We start from the raw sequence: 14515 nt of genomic DNA, 5'->3' as shown, positions 1-14515 counted from the left end.
CATCCTCCACCCCCTCCTCCTTACAGCCATTCTCTCCATCCACCCCCTCTCACACCCCTTCTCTCCATCCTCCACCCCCCTCTCCCTCTCTCTCTTACACCCCTTCTCTCCATCCTCCACCCCCCTCTCCCTCTCTCTTACACCCCTTCTCTCCATCCTCCACCCCCTCTTACAGCCTCTCTCCATCCTCCACCCCTCTCCCTTACACCCCTTCTCTCCATCCTCCACCCCCTCTCCCTCTTACACCCCTTCTCTCCATCCTCCACCCCATCTCCCACTCTCTCTTACACCCCCCCTCAGCCCTTCTCTCCATCCTCCACCCCCTCTCCCTTACAGCCCTCTCTCCATCCTCCACCCTCTCTCCCCCTCTCTCTTACAGCCCTTCTCTCCATCCTCCACCCCCTCTCCCTACCCCCTTCTCTCCATCCTCCACCCCCTCTCCCTTTCAGCCCTTCTCTCCATCCTCCACCCCCTCTCCCTTTCAGCCCTTCTCTCCATCCTCCACCCCCTCTCCCTTTCAGCCCTTCTCTCCATCCTCCACCCCCTCGCCCCCTCTCTCTTCCAGCCCTTGTGGGATTGAGACAGGCACTGTGACAGCAGTGGTAAATCAGGAGCGATGAGCTGCCGCGTGTACACACTCAATCGCGCTTGGCAGGGAGGTCAAAAGAAAGAGTCTCGAGGTTCCCCTGAGAAGAAGCTGTACCCCTCTCCCCCATCCCTTTCGCCTCCTCTCTCCCCTCCCTGTCTGCTATATGGCCCAGCTAAGAGTGCAAAAGATCTGAGTAAAGCTTTGGGTCCAACCCCCCCCCCTCTCTTTTTTACCAACCGCGCTACAGAGATGATCATGAAAGCCCTCGGTAATCAAAAGGACTAGTATTCTATTAAAACATCATCGTTCATTCAATCATCACTCAAGTCCACTTCTATCCTCTCCTTTTAAAAAAAAGTGTGACATTCTCTCTGGTACTGCATGAATGACGCCGCCCTTGAACTAAGATGTCCGCCAACCGTCCGCCACTACACTGGGCTGACATTGTGAGAGAAGAAGCCATCTTGGCTCTCTCTCCTCTGGGACTTTCCTGGCTTGATTGCGAAGTCTGGGAGTGAAGTGCGACTGGCACCCGGGGGGCACCGGCACGGAGCCGAACTGGAGGGGGAGGGGTTAACTAAACCTGCCCAGTCTCTCCACGACGCACATCGCACGCCGCATCCTAGCCAGGGTCACAGAGCAGAAGTTAAGGGTGCTAATCATTTCAAATTATGAATTATGCATACATTTTTAATTAATCTAATGTTCCGAGGGTTCCCCCCCCCCCTCCTCCCTCTCCTCCCTTCGCATCCCCTCATTCAGGAGATCTCAATTTAATTAAATGGCATTAGGAGTTAGAGTGGCAGCCTCAACCCCGACCTTGCCACCCAACCCTGGGCACACTTTTCCCCATCAATCTTCAGCCATTGTCTCAAAGTAACTGATCCTTTGACAGTCACAACACGGTGGAATGCATCTCAACAAACCTGATATGATACCTAGTGTTATTATAGCTAACGATAGCATGTTTGTTGTTGATGAGGTTATTGGAGAGGCAAAGGGAGTGTTGGGGTTATTGGATGGATGAGTTGAAGTTCATTAACATTCATGATGAAACCCTAAGAAATATGCTAAGATGCTCAAAAGTCCTGAAATGGCCATCAAAAGTTGACCACCAGTCTAACGTTTATATAAACCTTTTGTGAAATCTCGTCAGTGATGAATAGGTGTTGGATTGGGTGTCCATTAGATGGGTGTTGTTGTCATGGTTACCTGAGAGCTTCATGAGCAGGTCGGTGGCTGTCTTGGTGGTGATGTCCGGGCTGAAGAGGGACGCCGCCGTTGGACCTCCACCAGGACTGGACCGAACCCCCACCCCCAAGCCGACTCCCCCCATTGAGAGGTCCAGGGAGTTGCCACTACTACCAGGACGCTCCCTCTCCCTGTCCCTGCAGAGAGTGAAGGGCGAAAGCACCGACAGCTCCCTCTCCTGGGGCTCTTCTTTTATAAAGACGTGGTGGCTGGAGACTCCAGGGGAGCTCTGGTTCCCTGCGTCCGACTGGAGAGGGGACTCCCCGGGGTTGTAGTCACCCATGAGTGACCCCTCGCCCTCCGTGTCCGTGGTGGCCTCTTCCTTGACCTTGACCCCGTCGGAGGCAGACCCGGAGCGGGGGAAGTGCTGGTGGCAGCGCATGTGGAGCTTGAGGCTGAAGTGTCGCGAGGAGGTGAAAGGGCAAAGTTCGCACTGGAACGTCTCGCCCCGGTCCTGATGCTGGTGGACCTGGGATACAGGGATAGGATGAGTGGGGGGGGGGGGGCTACCTGCGCATTGTCACTGCAACAACAGTCAAAGCAATGATGCTCACTTGGGGACAAGCACTGAACATTTGCGTAAGGTACAATGGAGCAATGCATCTGACTGTTGTACATTCAACGTGTGTCAATGTTAGGCTAATTGTATCTGTCCCTATGCAAATAAATAATTGAAATAAAATGAGTAAAAGAGATTAAATAAGAGCGTAAAACAATAAGGATTCCCTCAACACCTGGAGCTTCTCGGTCTTGTTAAAACCCCTTCTGGTTTTAGTCTACTAACTACAGTATCATTTCAGGCATGTTACCCACTACACTAGAGGTGACTGACTAGAGCACCTCCCTCCCTTTCAGCAATTAGTAGCATTAGCAGCACTTCCACTCCTATTATGACCTCAGGGGATGGATAACACTACGAGGTTACAGGTCAAAGGAGTCATCACAGGCTCCCACCATCTCACCTTCATGTGGGACTTGAGATTGTCTTTGCGGGCGCAGCGGAAGGGGCACAGGGGACACTGGTGACTCTTCAGGCCGGTGTGGATCACCATGTGTCTCTTCCAGTAGCTCTTCCTCTTGATGACCAGGCCACACACCGGACACTGGAATGGTTTCCCTCCGTCCTCCCCCGGGGAACCTGGGAGAGTAGAGGAAAAAGAGGGGATGAGACATTTATTTATTTAACCAGGAAGTTCCAGTGAGGTCAGAATAATTATTTACCAAGGGATACCTGGCCAAGAAGGGCAGCTCAGTAAAAACACATGTAATTTAGTTCATACAGTGCCCTGAATGAATACTTAAGCAACGCATCATTCCTTCCTCGTTTGCATGATGTCAGTACACCTATCCGATCTATAAGTGATTGGTAAGGTGTAAGTAAGGTTTCCACTTTGTAGCTTTCACCAATCCAGCCCATGTCAGATCTGTGATTACTTCAAGGAAGAAAAAGAAGGAAGCTAGGAAGGTGAAGGATGCATTTCTGAAGTATTGGAACAAGTCCATTTCTAGGGCTGGGAATTGCCTGGGACTTCACGATACGATAGGTGCCGATACGATATGTATTGCGATTCTCACGATTCTATGTGTATTGCGATTTCATAATGTGATATTATTGCGATGTTCCAAACATATTACTCACTGCTGCAGAGAGACAAGAGAGAGTCATGAGAAAACGAGTTTTGATCAGTCAGGACAATAAAAGTGCTGAAAACATCTTGGCTCCCCATTTAAAAAGAACATGGAGAACAAGCTATAGGATGAAAAATACCTTAGTTTTGGCATAATTTTGAAATATGTAACTGTATTGATTTTTTCCCCCCATCACTCGTCCATTCCTTCCTTTCCAGAGAAGAGTTACATACTACATTTTACATTTTTACATTTTAGTCATTTAGCAGACGCTCTTATCCAGAGCGACTTACATGAGCAATTAGGGTTAAGTGCCTTGCTCAAGGGCACATCGACAGATTTTTCACCTAGTCGGCTCGGTGATTAGAACCAGCGACCTTTCGGTTACTGGCACAACGCTCTTAACCACTAAGCTACCTGCCGCCCATACTATGGAGCCTCTCTAAGGTGCAACTGACTTTGTTACGATTACCACACCTCTACTAGGTTAGACACGACCTCCAGACACCTCAAGCTGAACACGTTCAACGTTCGACAAAGCCTGCCATCGTTTGCTGCCTGTCTGGGAACAAAATAAGTAAAACTTACTGTTTTATTATCTCGATTATTGTTGTTGGCTTCATATCCGGCCTCTATTACGGCGTTTAATTGGGCTTATTAGGATGCGCCATGATTGCATTACAAATTCACCACGGGCCTGTCATCGATGGCTTCATAAGTATTCTGCTCCTGTTCCTTGAAAAACATCTGGTAATCAGTGTTTGGTGAAATTACAGCGCTCAGCCATTCATTGACCCCGGGTGTAAAACCTCGAGACTGCCTATTTGCAACAATAAACTGCCATCTGCGGCCCAACAGACTGGAGCGAGGGAGAGAAGAGAAGTGGTGGGGGAGGAGGAGAGGTAGATGGAGGGAGAGGAGGAGGAGAGGGGAGGAGATAACCATGGACTCCTTGCTCATTGGAGGAGAAGGAAAAAAGATGGAGCAGCGTTTAAGTGGTCAGTACGTCAGATAGCGTATTATTTTAAGTGGTGAGTACGTCAGAAAGCGTATAATTTTAAGTGGTGAGTACGTCAGATAGCGTATTATTTTACGTGGTGAGTACGTCAGATAGCGTATTATTTTAAGTGGACAGTACGTCAGATAGCGTATTATTTTAAGTAGTGAGTACGTCAGATAGCGTATTATTTTAAGTGGTGAGTACGTCAGATAGCGTATTATTTTAAGTGGTGAGTACGTCAGATAGCGTATTATTTTAAGTGGTGAGTACGTCAGATAGCGTATTATTTTACGTGGTGAGTACGTCATATAGCGTATTATTTTAAGTGGACAGTACGTCAGATAGCGTATTATTTTAAGTGGTGAGTACGTCAGATAGCGTATTATTTTACGTGGTGAGTACGTCAGATAGCGTATTATTTTAAGTGGACAGTACGTCAGATAGCGTATTATTTTAAGTGGTGAGTACGTCAGATAGCGTATTATTTTAAGTGGTGAGTATGTCAGATAGCGTATTATTTTAAGTGGTCAGTACGTCAGCGTATTATTTTCCTCTCCAGTGTAATCAAGATCAATTATCAAGAAATATTTAGTAAAACTAAATATAGGCTAAATGTGTAACAATTTCATACCAGACCAGCCAACTGCAATAAAAAAAAAAACGGACAATCAATAACCAAGGGCATGTTTTTTTCAGTCTGGCCACCAGACAAGTACCTGCATTTGTACAGCATTCCACTGCGACCTTGACGGCTGCAGGTTACCGCCGACAACCCTTTTTAACATGCAGATCACAGAATATTACATCGACTGCCTCTCTCCCTCTCATCTGTCTCAAGTCAATTTGATCCAGCCATTTTAGAGTCGGCTAAAGGGTTACGACACAATCCTTCAAAAGTGCCCATCCATCTCACCTGGAACACACTCCACTGTTCTCCCTAAAGGCTGCTCATTTTGAGAGAGAGAGAGAGAGCGAGAGAGGAGAGAGAGGGTTGTGTGTGTGTACGTGCGTGTGGGTATTGTATTTTGTATTTATTAAGGATCCCCATTAGCTACTCTTCCTGGGGTCCAGCAACATTAAGGCGGTTATATACAATTACAAATATTACATTTCATAACACTTTTCACAACACATTAAGTGTGCCCTCAGGCCACTACTCTACTACCACATATCTACAACACAAAATCCATGTGTATGTGTGTGCAGAGTGAGTGAGTTAGTATGTGTATGCGTGTGTCTGTGTGTGTGTGGGTCTCTTCACAGTCCCTGCTGTTCCACAAGGTTTCTTTATATCTGTTTTTTAAATCTGATTCTACTGCTTGCATCAGTTACCTGATGTGGAATAGAGTTCCATGTAGCCATGGCTCTATGTAGTACTGTGCACCTCCCATAGTCTGTTCTGCACTTGCCCAGTGTAAACTCTGATGGGATTGTGTTTGGCTGGGAATCTGCTGAATGCTGATCTGAGGAGAAGGCCCTGACTGCAGACTCCTCTGGCTCCAACCTCCACCAGTCTGTACAGAGTTGACTGGTAAAGGGAGGTTGTTGGAGCCAGAAGCGTCTGCAGAACAGAGATGGATATGGACACCCGGTTCCTACTGTGCTGAGAGCACACACTGCCGGCCCTCTTTGGCAGACTGCAGATCCGAGGGCAAACGGTCTAGGTTGGACCCCCTGCCAGGCCCACAAACCTTTTCCCAGACTCAGGCAAGACGGGGAGGGGATTCTCGCTCTCTAAAAAGTGGGGTGAGCGAGCAAAAATGTAAAAAATACATTAATAAAATAAATACAAACCTAGAGACGTCACCAAGAGATTTTAGCCATTTTATTATGACAGTCACAGGGACCAGTGTTTGAGTCCCAGTCAGGGGACCCTACAAATTGTTCATAATTGATGTGCTAGCTGAAATATATAGCATTCAACTAAAGTAATCAGACCTATTCTTACTATATTGAACTGCTTCAGCTTCTATTTAGCTTGAATTCTTCAATATTTTTTGACAGCTGAAGCAAGCACACACATTTTCTTCAGGAAATGTACCTATTCTAGTTTAGTCATTTATCTTACCTTAGAAGAGTTCACTGCATTCTGACTACTGACTAGCTGTCCAAATCAACTTAAAGTATCTACAAAACACGTTTTTCAGCGACATAATCCAAAAGGAAGACTACTACATTTTTTATTTTACTGTTCACGGTTCACAAATTATTATTTTGATTCGCATGATTCGATTCACCGCGATTGAACCGAATCCCTACCACTACAATTGTGACGCAAATCATTCAATTTGTCAAAAAGAATAGTTTAAAATAATCATTTCTTATTAATAAAATACATTTTAAAAAACGCTCAATTTATTTATAATTTGTTTATGTGAAGTGGGGCATCCGTAATACAATAAATAAAATGTGTATGTCCTTATACAGTGGGGGAAAAAAATATTTAGTCAACCACCAATTGTGCAAGTTCTCCCACTTAAAAAGATGAGAGGCCTGTAATATTCATCATAGGTCCACGTCAACTATGACAGACAAATTGAGATTTTTTTTCCCAGAAATTCACATTGTAGGATTTTTAATGAATTTATTTGCAAATTATGGTGGAAAATAAGTATTTGGTCACCTACAAACAAGCAAGATTTCTGGCTCTCACAGACCTGTAACTTCTTCTTTAAGAGGCTCCTCTGTCCTCCACTCGTTACCTGTATTAATGGCACCTGTTTGAACTTGTTATCAGTATAAAAGACACCTGTCCACAACCTCAAACAGTCACACTCCAAACTCCACTATGGCCAAGACCAAAGAGCTGTCAAAGGACACAAGAAACAAAATTGTAGACCTGCACCAGGCTGGGAAGACTGAATATGCAATAGGTAAGCAGCTTGGTTTGAAGAAATCAACTGTGGGAGCAATTATTAGGAAATGGAAGACATACAAGACCACTGATAATCTCCCTCGATCTGGGGCTCCACGCAAGATCTCACCCCGTGGGGTCAAAATGATCCCAAGAACGGTGAGCAAAAATCCCAGAACCACACGGGGGGACCTAGTGAATGACCTGCAGAGAGCTGGGACCAAAGTAACAAAGCCTACCATTAGTAACACACTACGCCGCCAGGGACTCAAATCCTGCAGTGCCAGACGTGTCCCGCTGCTTAAGCCAGTACATGTCCAGGCCCGTCTGAAGTTTGCTAGAGTGCATTTGGATGATCCAGAAGAGGATTGGGAGAATGTCATATGGTCAGATGAAACCAAAATATAACTTTTTGCTAAAAACTCAACTCGTCGTGTTTGGAGGACAAAGAATGCTGAGTTGCATCCAAAGAACACCATACCTACTGTGAAGCATGGGGGTGGAAACATCATGCTTTGGGGCTGTTTTCTGCAAAGGCACCAGGACGACTGATCCGTGTAAAGGAAAGAATGAATGGGGCCATGTATCGTGAGATTTTGAGTGAAAACCTCCTTCCATCAGCAAGGGCATTGAAGATGAAACGTGGCTGGGTCTTTCAGCATGACAATGATCCCAAACACACCGCCCGGGCAACGAAGGAGTGGCTTCGTAAGAAGCATTTCAAGGTCCTGGAGTGGCCTAGCCAGTCTCCAGATCTCAACCCCATAGAAAATCTTTGGAGGGAGTTGAAAGTCCGTGTTGCCCAGCGACAGCCCCAAAACATCACTGCTCTAGAGGAGATCTGCATGGAGGAATGGGCCAAAATACCAGCAACAGTGTGTGAAAACCTTGTGAAGACTTACAGAAAACGTTTGACCTGTGTCATTGCCAACAAAGGGTTTATAACAAAGTATTGAGAAACTTTTGTTATTGACCAAATACTTATTTTCCACCATCATTTGCAAATAAATTCATTAAAAATCCTACAATGTGATTTTCTGGATTTTTTCTCCTCATTTTGTCTGTCATAGTTGACGTGTACCTATGATGAAAATTACAGGCCTCTCTCATCTTTTTAAGTGGGAGAACTTGCACAATTGGTGGCTGACTAAATACTTTTTTCCCCCACTGTATAGTGTAATATAAAGGGATTAAACATATTAGGACATTCGCTTAGCGACTAGCTTTAATTCCATATAATAAGCAGAAGCTTGGAGAATATCTGTAAAAGATGGTTTCAAATCAAGTTGAAAAGCTGAAGAGGATTTGATATCTGAGGCAATGAACTATCACATCTCTTTATAGAGGACAGTTCAGGATGTGCAAGGTGAAATAAACTAGTACTGACAAACAACCTTTAAAAATGCAAGGTGAAATAACTGATTGAAATGAAAAAAAATCTACTGTTGTTATTCTGTTCAACCTGGGGGTGGGAAGGTCTTCCACAACGGTTCGTTGTTGTATAAAACCTTGCTAGAGAAACAGACCTTCTGGGATTGATGGATAGGGGCACTTTGTATGTCACAATGTTCCAATGTTTCTGACCTTGTCACAAAGACAACAAAATGTAGCTGACATAATATCTTGATAAACGCACTATTACATTTCCCAAACTGCAAAAAATCTGAATGTAGCTAGCTACTGTATATCCAAAAACTCACCATAAGGCTTATAGACAACAAATGCCACCTCAGGAAGAAAATGTGGAGGGTCAGGGTGGGTTAGCCTACCTGCTTGGCTGCTGGGTTTGGCCCTTCCCTTGGGGGTGGAGGGCAGCAGCAGGTCCATGGTGCTCTGGGGCCCTGTGGGGGTCCCTGCATTCTGGTTCCTGTCCAGCAGGGGCTTGATGTCCTCCTGGTGGGCCCCTCCTCCTGCTGGGGCCCCCAGCGGGGATTCCATCTTATCAGCAAGGAGGTTCCCTGCCGCCCGGGCCGCCACCTCCTTGAGGAGCGCAGCTGAGGAAGTCATGGAGACCAGGGAGAGGAAGGAGGAGCCGGGGGAGGGTTGGTGTTGGTGGTCTGATGATGAGGAGGTGGAGGAGGTATGAGAGCGCTCGCTCACCTTCTTGGACAGGGCGGCTAGCGTGGAGCTGGCCGACTGAGGGCTGAAGGGGGAGGTGAAGGCATCGAAGCGTACCGAGTCGTCCGTTCCTCCCCGGCTCCCTCCTCCTCCCAGGGTGGGTACTGTGGAGCAAGAGGATGAGGAAGAGGAGGTAGATGAGGCCGCTACGGTGGCGTTCTTGTCCTGTAAAACCGCGTTGGCTGCCGCTTTCAGCTTCTGGATGGCGGAGTCCGGTGATAGGCTGGACCCGCCGCCAGAGGCGGAACAACCCGTCGGGGGCCACTTCCCGTCGCCGGCCACTCCCACCCACACGAAGCCGGCGCCATTGCTCGGGGCGACCACCGAGGCGAAGGGGTCGCAGGGCTCCTGCTTGATGGCGGTGGTCGACATGGCAATAGAGGCAGGCGAGACCGAGGCGGAGCCTCCACTGTTGTTGTTGTTGTTATTGGCCGCCAGTTTTCGGGCGAGGGCACTTAGCTGCTGAGCATGATGGGAGGAGGGGGAGAGGGTCAGGGCTGGGGCTAAGCCTATAGGGGGTGACTCTCCTCCCCCTCCCCCACCTCTCACTCTCCCCAGAAGTTCCCCATCCAGCTTCAATGACCCAGCCTCTAGGAGACGCCGCAGGTTACTGCTCAGGGGTTTCCCCAGGGCCTCGGAGGCAGCCTCTCCATAGAGAGAGGACACCACGGAGGAAAGGGTATCCTGGGCAGAGAACACCCCTCCGTCCACCCCCAGGCTCAGGAGCTCCAGGGAGGCCCGGTGGTGGTGGTGGTGGTGGTGGTGGCTGTGAACAGGCGTAGGGCAGCCCCCCAGGGAACTCTCGGTCGACGTGTCGGGGTGTTCCGGAGGTCGGTCTGGGGAGGGGGTGGGGGAGGAGCCCCCGCGGAGGAACAGCTCATGGTCGTCATGGATGTCGCCGCCGTACGACGACTCGGAGCGCGTGTCGGAGGCGTTCCCGTACCAGCCACCACCGCCGTCCTCCTCCACGGGACAGCAGCCCCCGTCGGGCCCACCCTCCTCGACGCTGTCCACATCTACAGGAGAGAAGAAGAGAAGAAGAAGAAGAGACGTTTAGGGAATAGTTTGGTGAGAGGAAAAGAGAGATGTTTTACTGAGATGGAAACAGGGAGAAAGGGATCATCATGACCAGAGCTGAGGACAAACCAGGGTCATGTTCATTGGGTCATAAACGGAGAGAAACGGGGAGGTGCTACCTGAACTTATCCAATATGAAAACACTTGTTTTAGTTTTTTCTGTTCTACAACGTTTTGCTACAGTGTTCCCTAATAAACATTACCCAGGAAAGGACCAGATTTTGTCATTAAAGATGAACTCCAGGATCTTAAGCACAATACATTTGTAACATATAGTACAAATTGCACAAAACAAATTACAATAAAATTGCAGGACGTAACATATCATACGAAATGGACGACGTAGTACACAATTTGATGACGCAGTACACAAAAAATGGGGACCACCTTTGGTGGAACCAATTTCAAAACTACTGGCAAAAATTATACAAAGGTTTGAGAGTGCATCATTAAATGACAATCTAGGAGGCATTGAATTGAACAGCCTTGACTTGAGGTTTGACGATGTAAGTCAACAATCAGCAGTCACCTGTCCCCTGGATTACAAAGTGAGCCAGACTACTACACTATATACTCATTCTGACACCTCCTTATCGCAAGTGAGCACTCTCAATTCCATTTACCAGCTAAGTACAAAGGGAACAGCCTATTAAAGATACCAAATAGACGTCGGCGCCCTCAGCAAGGGGTAACTCACTGCCTTGGCAATGACTGAAGAAAATCATAATAACACTGAAAATCCAAGGAGCTTTAATGCAACAAAATCCACCAGCTTTCCCCAAGCCTTTCTCTCAGCACTGAGAATCGCCAGCAACGGTGGATAAAATAACTTAGATGATTTTTCAATCCTTTATTTTCAACATATTTTTTTTTCCCAGGGTCAATTTTTTTCTCCTAAGGAGTCTAGTAACGGGGTTACCATGACGACAGGACCTTCTGGGAGGCTAGACAGCAAAGATTAGGGTAATGGAGGTTACAGAGCCTGTTGAATATTCATGACGATGCAGATCCCACCAGGGAGCCAATAAGGATAGGGTTAAGGTCACCCAGGGTCATTAATATACACTTGGTGTATCAATATTCATAAGCAAAACATTACAGCTTGCCAGACAAGGGCGAACAAAAGAAAGTGAGTATTCCTGATACATATTAACCCCTTTCCATACAAATATGTCAAAAAGCAACAAGCCTGGGCGAAGAAAATGTCAAAACTTTACTGACCCCCCCACCCACCACCCACCACTACAGTACAGAGGCTTCAACTAAAAAAATTAACCCATGGAGCATAAACCGAAGAAAACAGAGAGCGGGAACAACAACAAAAAAAGGTCAGAAGAAGCCATGACACTCGTACACTGATACACAATCTCTCCTCTCCACACACAACATCATTTGAGCTCTCTTCTCTCTCGCTCACACACATCAAGGCTAGTCTTCACCCTGACGACCCTATATAAGAACACTGGTGGGTTGCTTCTCTGTTTACAGGCAGAGGGGAAAGCGGTTGCCTCGGCAACCCCGCCCGGTGACCCGCAGGGATCATTAGAGTCAGCTCACATCTGGTCTGGTCGTCACCGACTATGGGCCAGAGAGGTGACCGCAACCGTGGCCCGACCGCTCTAACCGAGTGTACATGCACAGCTACAGGTCTACCCACCACACTGGGACACTAGCACACACTCCATCTCTCACACACAGGAGTCAGGACACACACACACACACTCTGTGGCAGAGGTTAGGGCAGGAAAAATAAGATGTTGTACACTTATAGGAGGACAGGACACCACAGACCTGACCGCTCTTTTTTTCCACAGTTCCTGTGTGTGTGTGCGCGCACCCTTTGTGTGTGACTTCCTTCACCTCCTTACATTTCCTAAGACGCCATTAAGCGGAGAAAGGGAGAGAGAGAGAAAGAGAGGGAGAGAAAGAGAGAGCGAGAGCGTGCGCGTGAGAGAGAATGTCAGCGGGTCTAAGACCTACTGTTTTTCCAAGGCTGCCGTTCACTCCCCCTGAAAGCTTTTAGTCACCTGAGCCGGGCCAGAGGGGAGAAGTATGCGAGGCATGACCCGTGTCCATGTGACATGCTCCAGAAAGAACGCAGCCAGGCCCTAATGGCTGTAACGTCGTTAGCGGGAAATGGCTAGATTGCTGACCCGAGGTCTCAGGAGTACACAGTGGAGGGGTAAAGAGAGGGGGATGAATTTGAACCCTCCCCTTTCTCTCCTTCTCCCTCTCTCCCTTCATCTCTTGCCCTTTGCTGCCCTCCCCCTCTCTTTTCCCTAACTCTCCCCATCTTTCTCGCTCTCCTTCGTGGGTTTAGTGTTGACACTACACCTCTAGGCCGAGTGACGCTAGGCTAGCCTTAACGCTACAGCGCTCCCTCTGCCGCACCCCGCCACCACGGCTTTGTGTGACACAGGCAGGGCCACCCCGTGGGCGGGCTGACATTTCCCAAGGTCACGGCTCTGGCCCAGGCTCCGAGGGGAGGGGGGGGCTTTGTCATGGGCTCAGTGAGCGCGCACATACTTACTAGACTGTACACACACTGTACAGTGAGAAAAGCACACCAACACACACACTGTACTAGCCCAAGACTACACATTACTGTACAGCCGAGGATATGATTAAAAACAACCCAAAGCCCCTCCTACCACCCCTTCCAGTCTCTACAGTACAGTGGTATTGGGGGGGGACACAGTCTCTAGAGTACAGTGTGGGGGGGACAGTCTACAGTACAGTGGTATTGGGGGACACACAGTCTCTACAATACAGTGGTATTGGGGGAGGGGGGGGGGCAGTCTCTACAGTACAGTGGGGGGGACAGTCTACAGTACAGTGGTATTGGGGGACACACAGTCTCTACAATACAGTGGTATTGGGGGAGGGGGGGGACGCAGTCTCTACAGTACAGTGGGGGGGACAGTATCTACAGTACAGTGGGGGGGACAGTCTCTACAGTACAGTGGTATTGGGGGGGACACAGTCTCTACAGTACAGTGGTATTGGGGGGGGCACAGTCTCTACAGTACAGTGGTATTGGGGGGGATAGTCTCTACAGCACAGTGGTATTGGGGGGGACAGTCTCTACAGTACAGTGGTATTGGGGGGGACACAGTCTCTACAGTACAGTGGTATTGGGGGGGACACAGTCTCTACAGTACAGTGGTATTGGGGGGGACACAGTCTCTACAGTACAGTGGTATTGGGGGGGGACACAGTCTCTACAGTACAGTGGTATTGGGGGGGACAGTCTCTACAGCACAGTGGTATTGGGGGGACAGTCTCTACAGTACAGTGGTATTGGGGGGACACAGTCTCTACAGTACAGTGGTATTGGGGGGGATAGTCTCTACAGCACAGTGGTATTGGGGGGGGACAGTCTCTACAGTACAGTGGTATTGGGGGGGCACAGTCTCTACAGTACAGTGGTATTGGGGGGACACAGTCTCTACAGTACAGTGGTATTGGGGGACACAGTCTCTACAGTACAGTGGTATTGGGGGGATAGTCTCTACAGTACAGTGGTATTGGGGGGCACAGTCTCTACAGTACAGTGGTATTGGGGGGGTAGTCTCTACAGTACAGTGGTATTGGGGGGGCACAGTCTCTACAGTACAGTGGTATTGGGGGATAGTCTCTACAGTACAGTGGTATTGGGGGGCACAGTCTCTACAGTACAGTGGTATTGGGGGGGGACACAGTCTCTACAGTACAGTGGTATTGGGGGGCACAGTCTCTACAGTACAGTGGTATTGGGGGGGCACAGTCTCTACAGTACAGTGGTATTGGGGGGGGACACAGTCTCTACAGTACAGTGGTATTGGGGGGACACAGTCTCTACAGTACAGTGGTATGGGGGGCACAGTCTCTACAGTACAGTGGTATTGGGGGGGATAGTCTCTACAGTACAGTGGTATTGGGGGGCACAGTCTCTACAGTACAGTGGTATTGGGGGGACACAGTCTCTACAGTACAGTGGTATTGGGGGGCACAGTCT

The 14515-nt window shown here is 48.3% G+C and overlaps 1 protein-coding gene across 5 annotated transcripts in view; it reads right to left on the bottom strand.

Annotated features, from left to right (window-relative positions):
• The window catches only part of znf827 (zinc finger protein 827), an 84419-nt gene that overhangs the window by 46874 nt on the left and 23030 nt on the right, over nucleotides 1-14515 (bottom strand). For 4 of the 5 annotated variants that reach the window (XR_006657224.1, XM_041843282.2, XM_045206357.1 and 1 more), the window contains exons 2-4: nucleotides 9093-10457; nucleotides 2803-2978; nucleotides 1802-2309 (exon numbers count right to left, since the gene is read on the bottom strand). Coding sequence is in view for 4 of the 5 variants with exons in the window: in XM_041843282.2 (XP_041699216.2) it covers nucleotides 1802-2309; nucleotides 2803-2978; nucleotides 9093-10457 (2049 nt within the window). In the remaining variant the exon portion in view is untranslated. The remainder of the gene's footprint in view (nucleotides 1-1801; nucleotides 2310-2802; nucleotides 2979-9092; nucleotides 10458-14515) is intronic. The other variant, XM_045206356.1, reaches the window with a different exon arrangement.

Source organism: Coregonus clupeaformis, chromosome 22 (assembly GCF_020615455.1).
Source record: "Coregonus clupeaformis isolate EN_2021a chromosome 22, ASM2061545v1, whole genome shotgun sequence".
NCBI classification, from domain to species: domain Eukaryota; kingdom Metazoa; phylum Chordata; class Actinopteri; order Salmoniformes; family Salmonidae; genus Coregonus; species Coregonus clupeaformis.
This window is presented reverse-complemented; position numbering and strand designations above follow the sequence as displayed.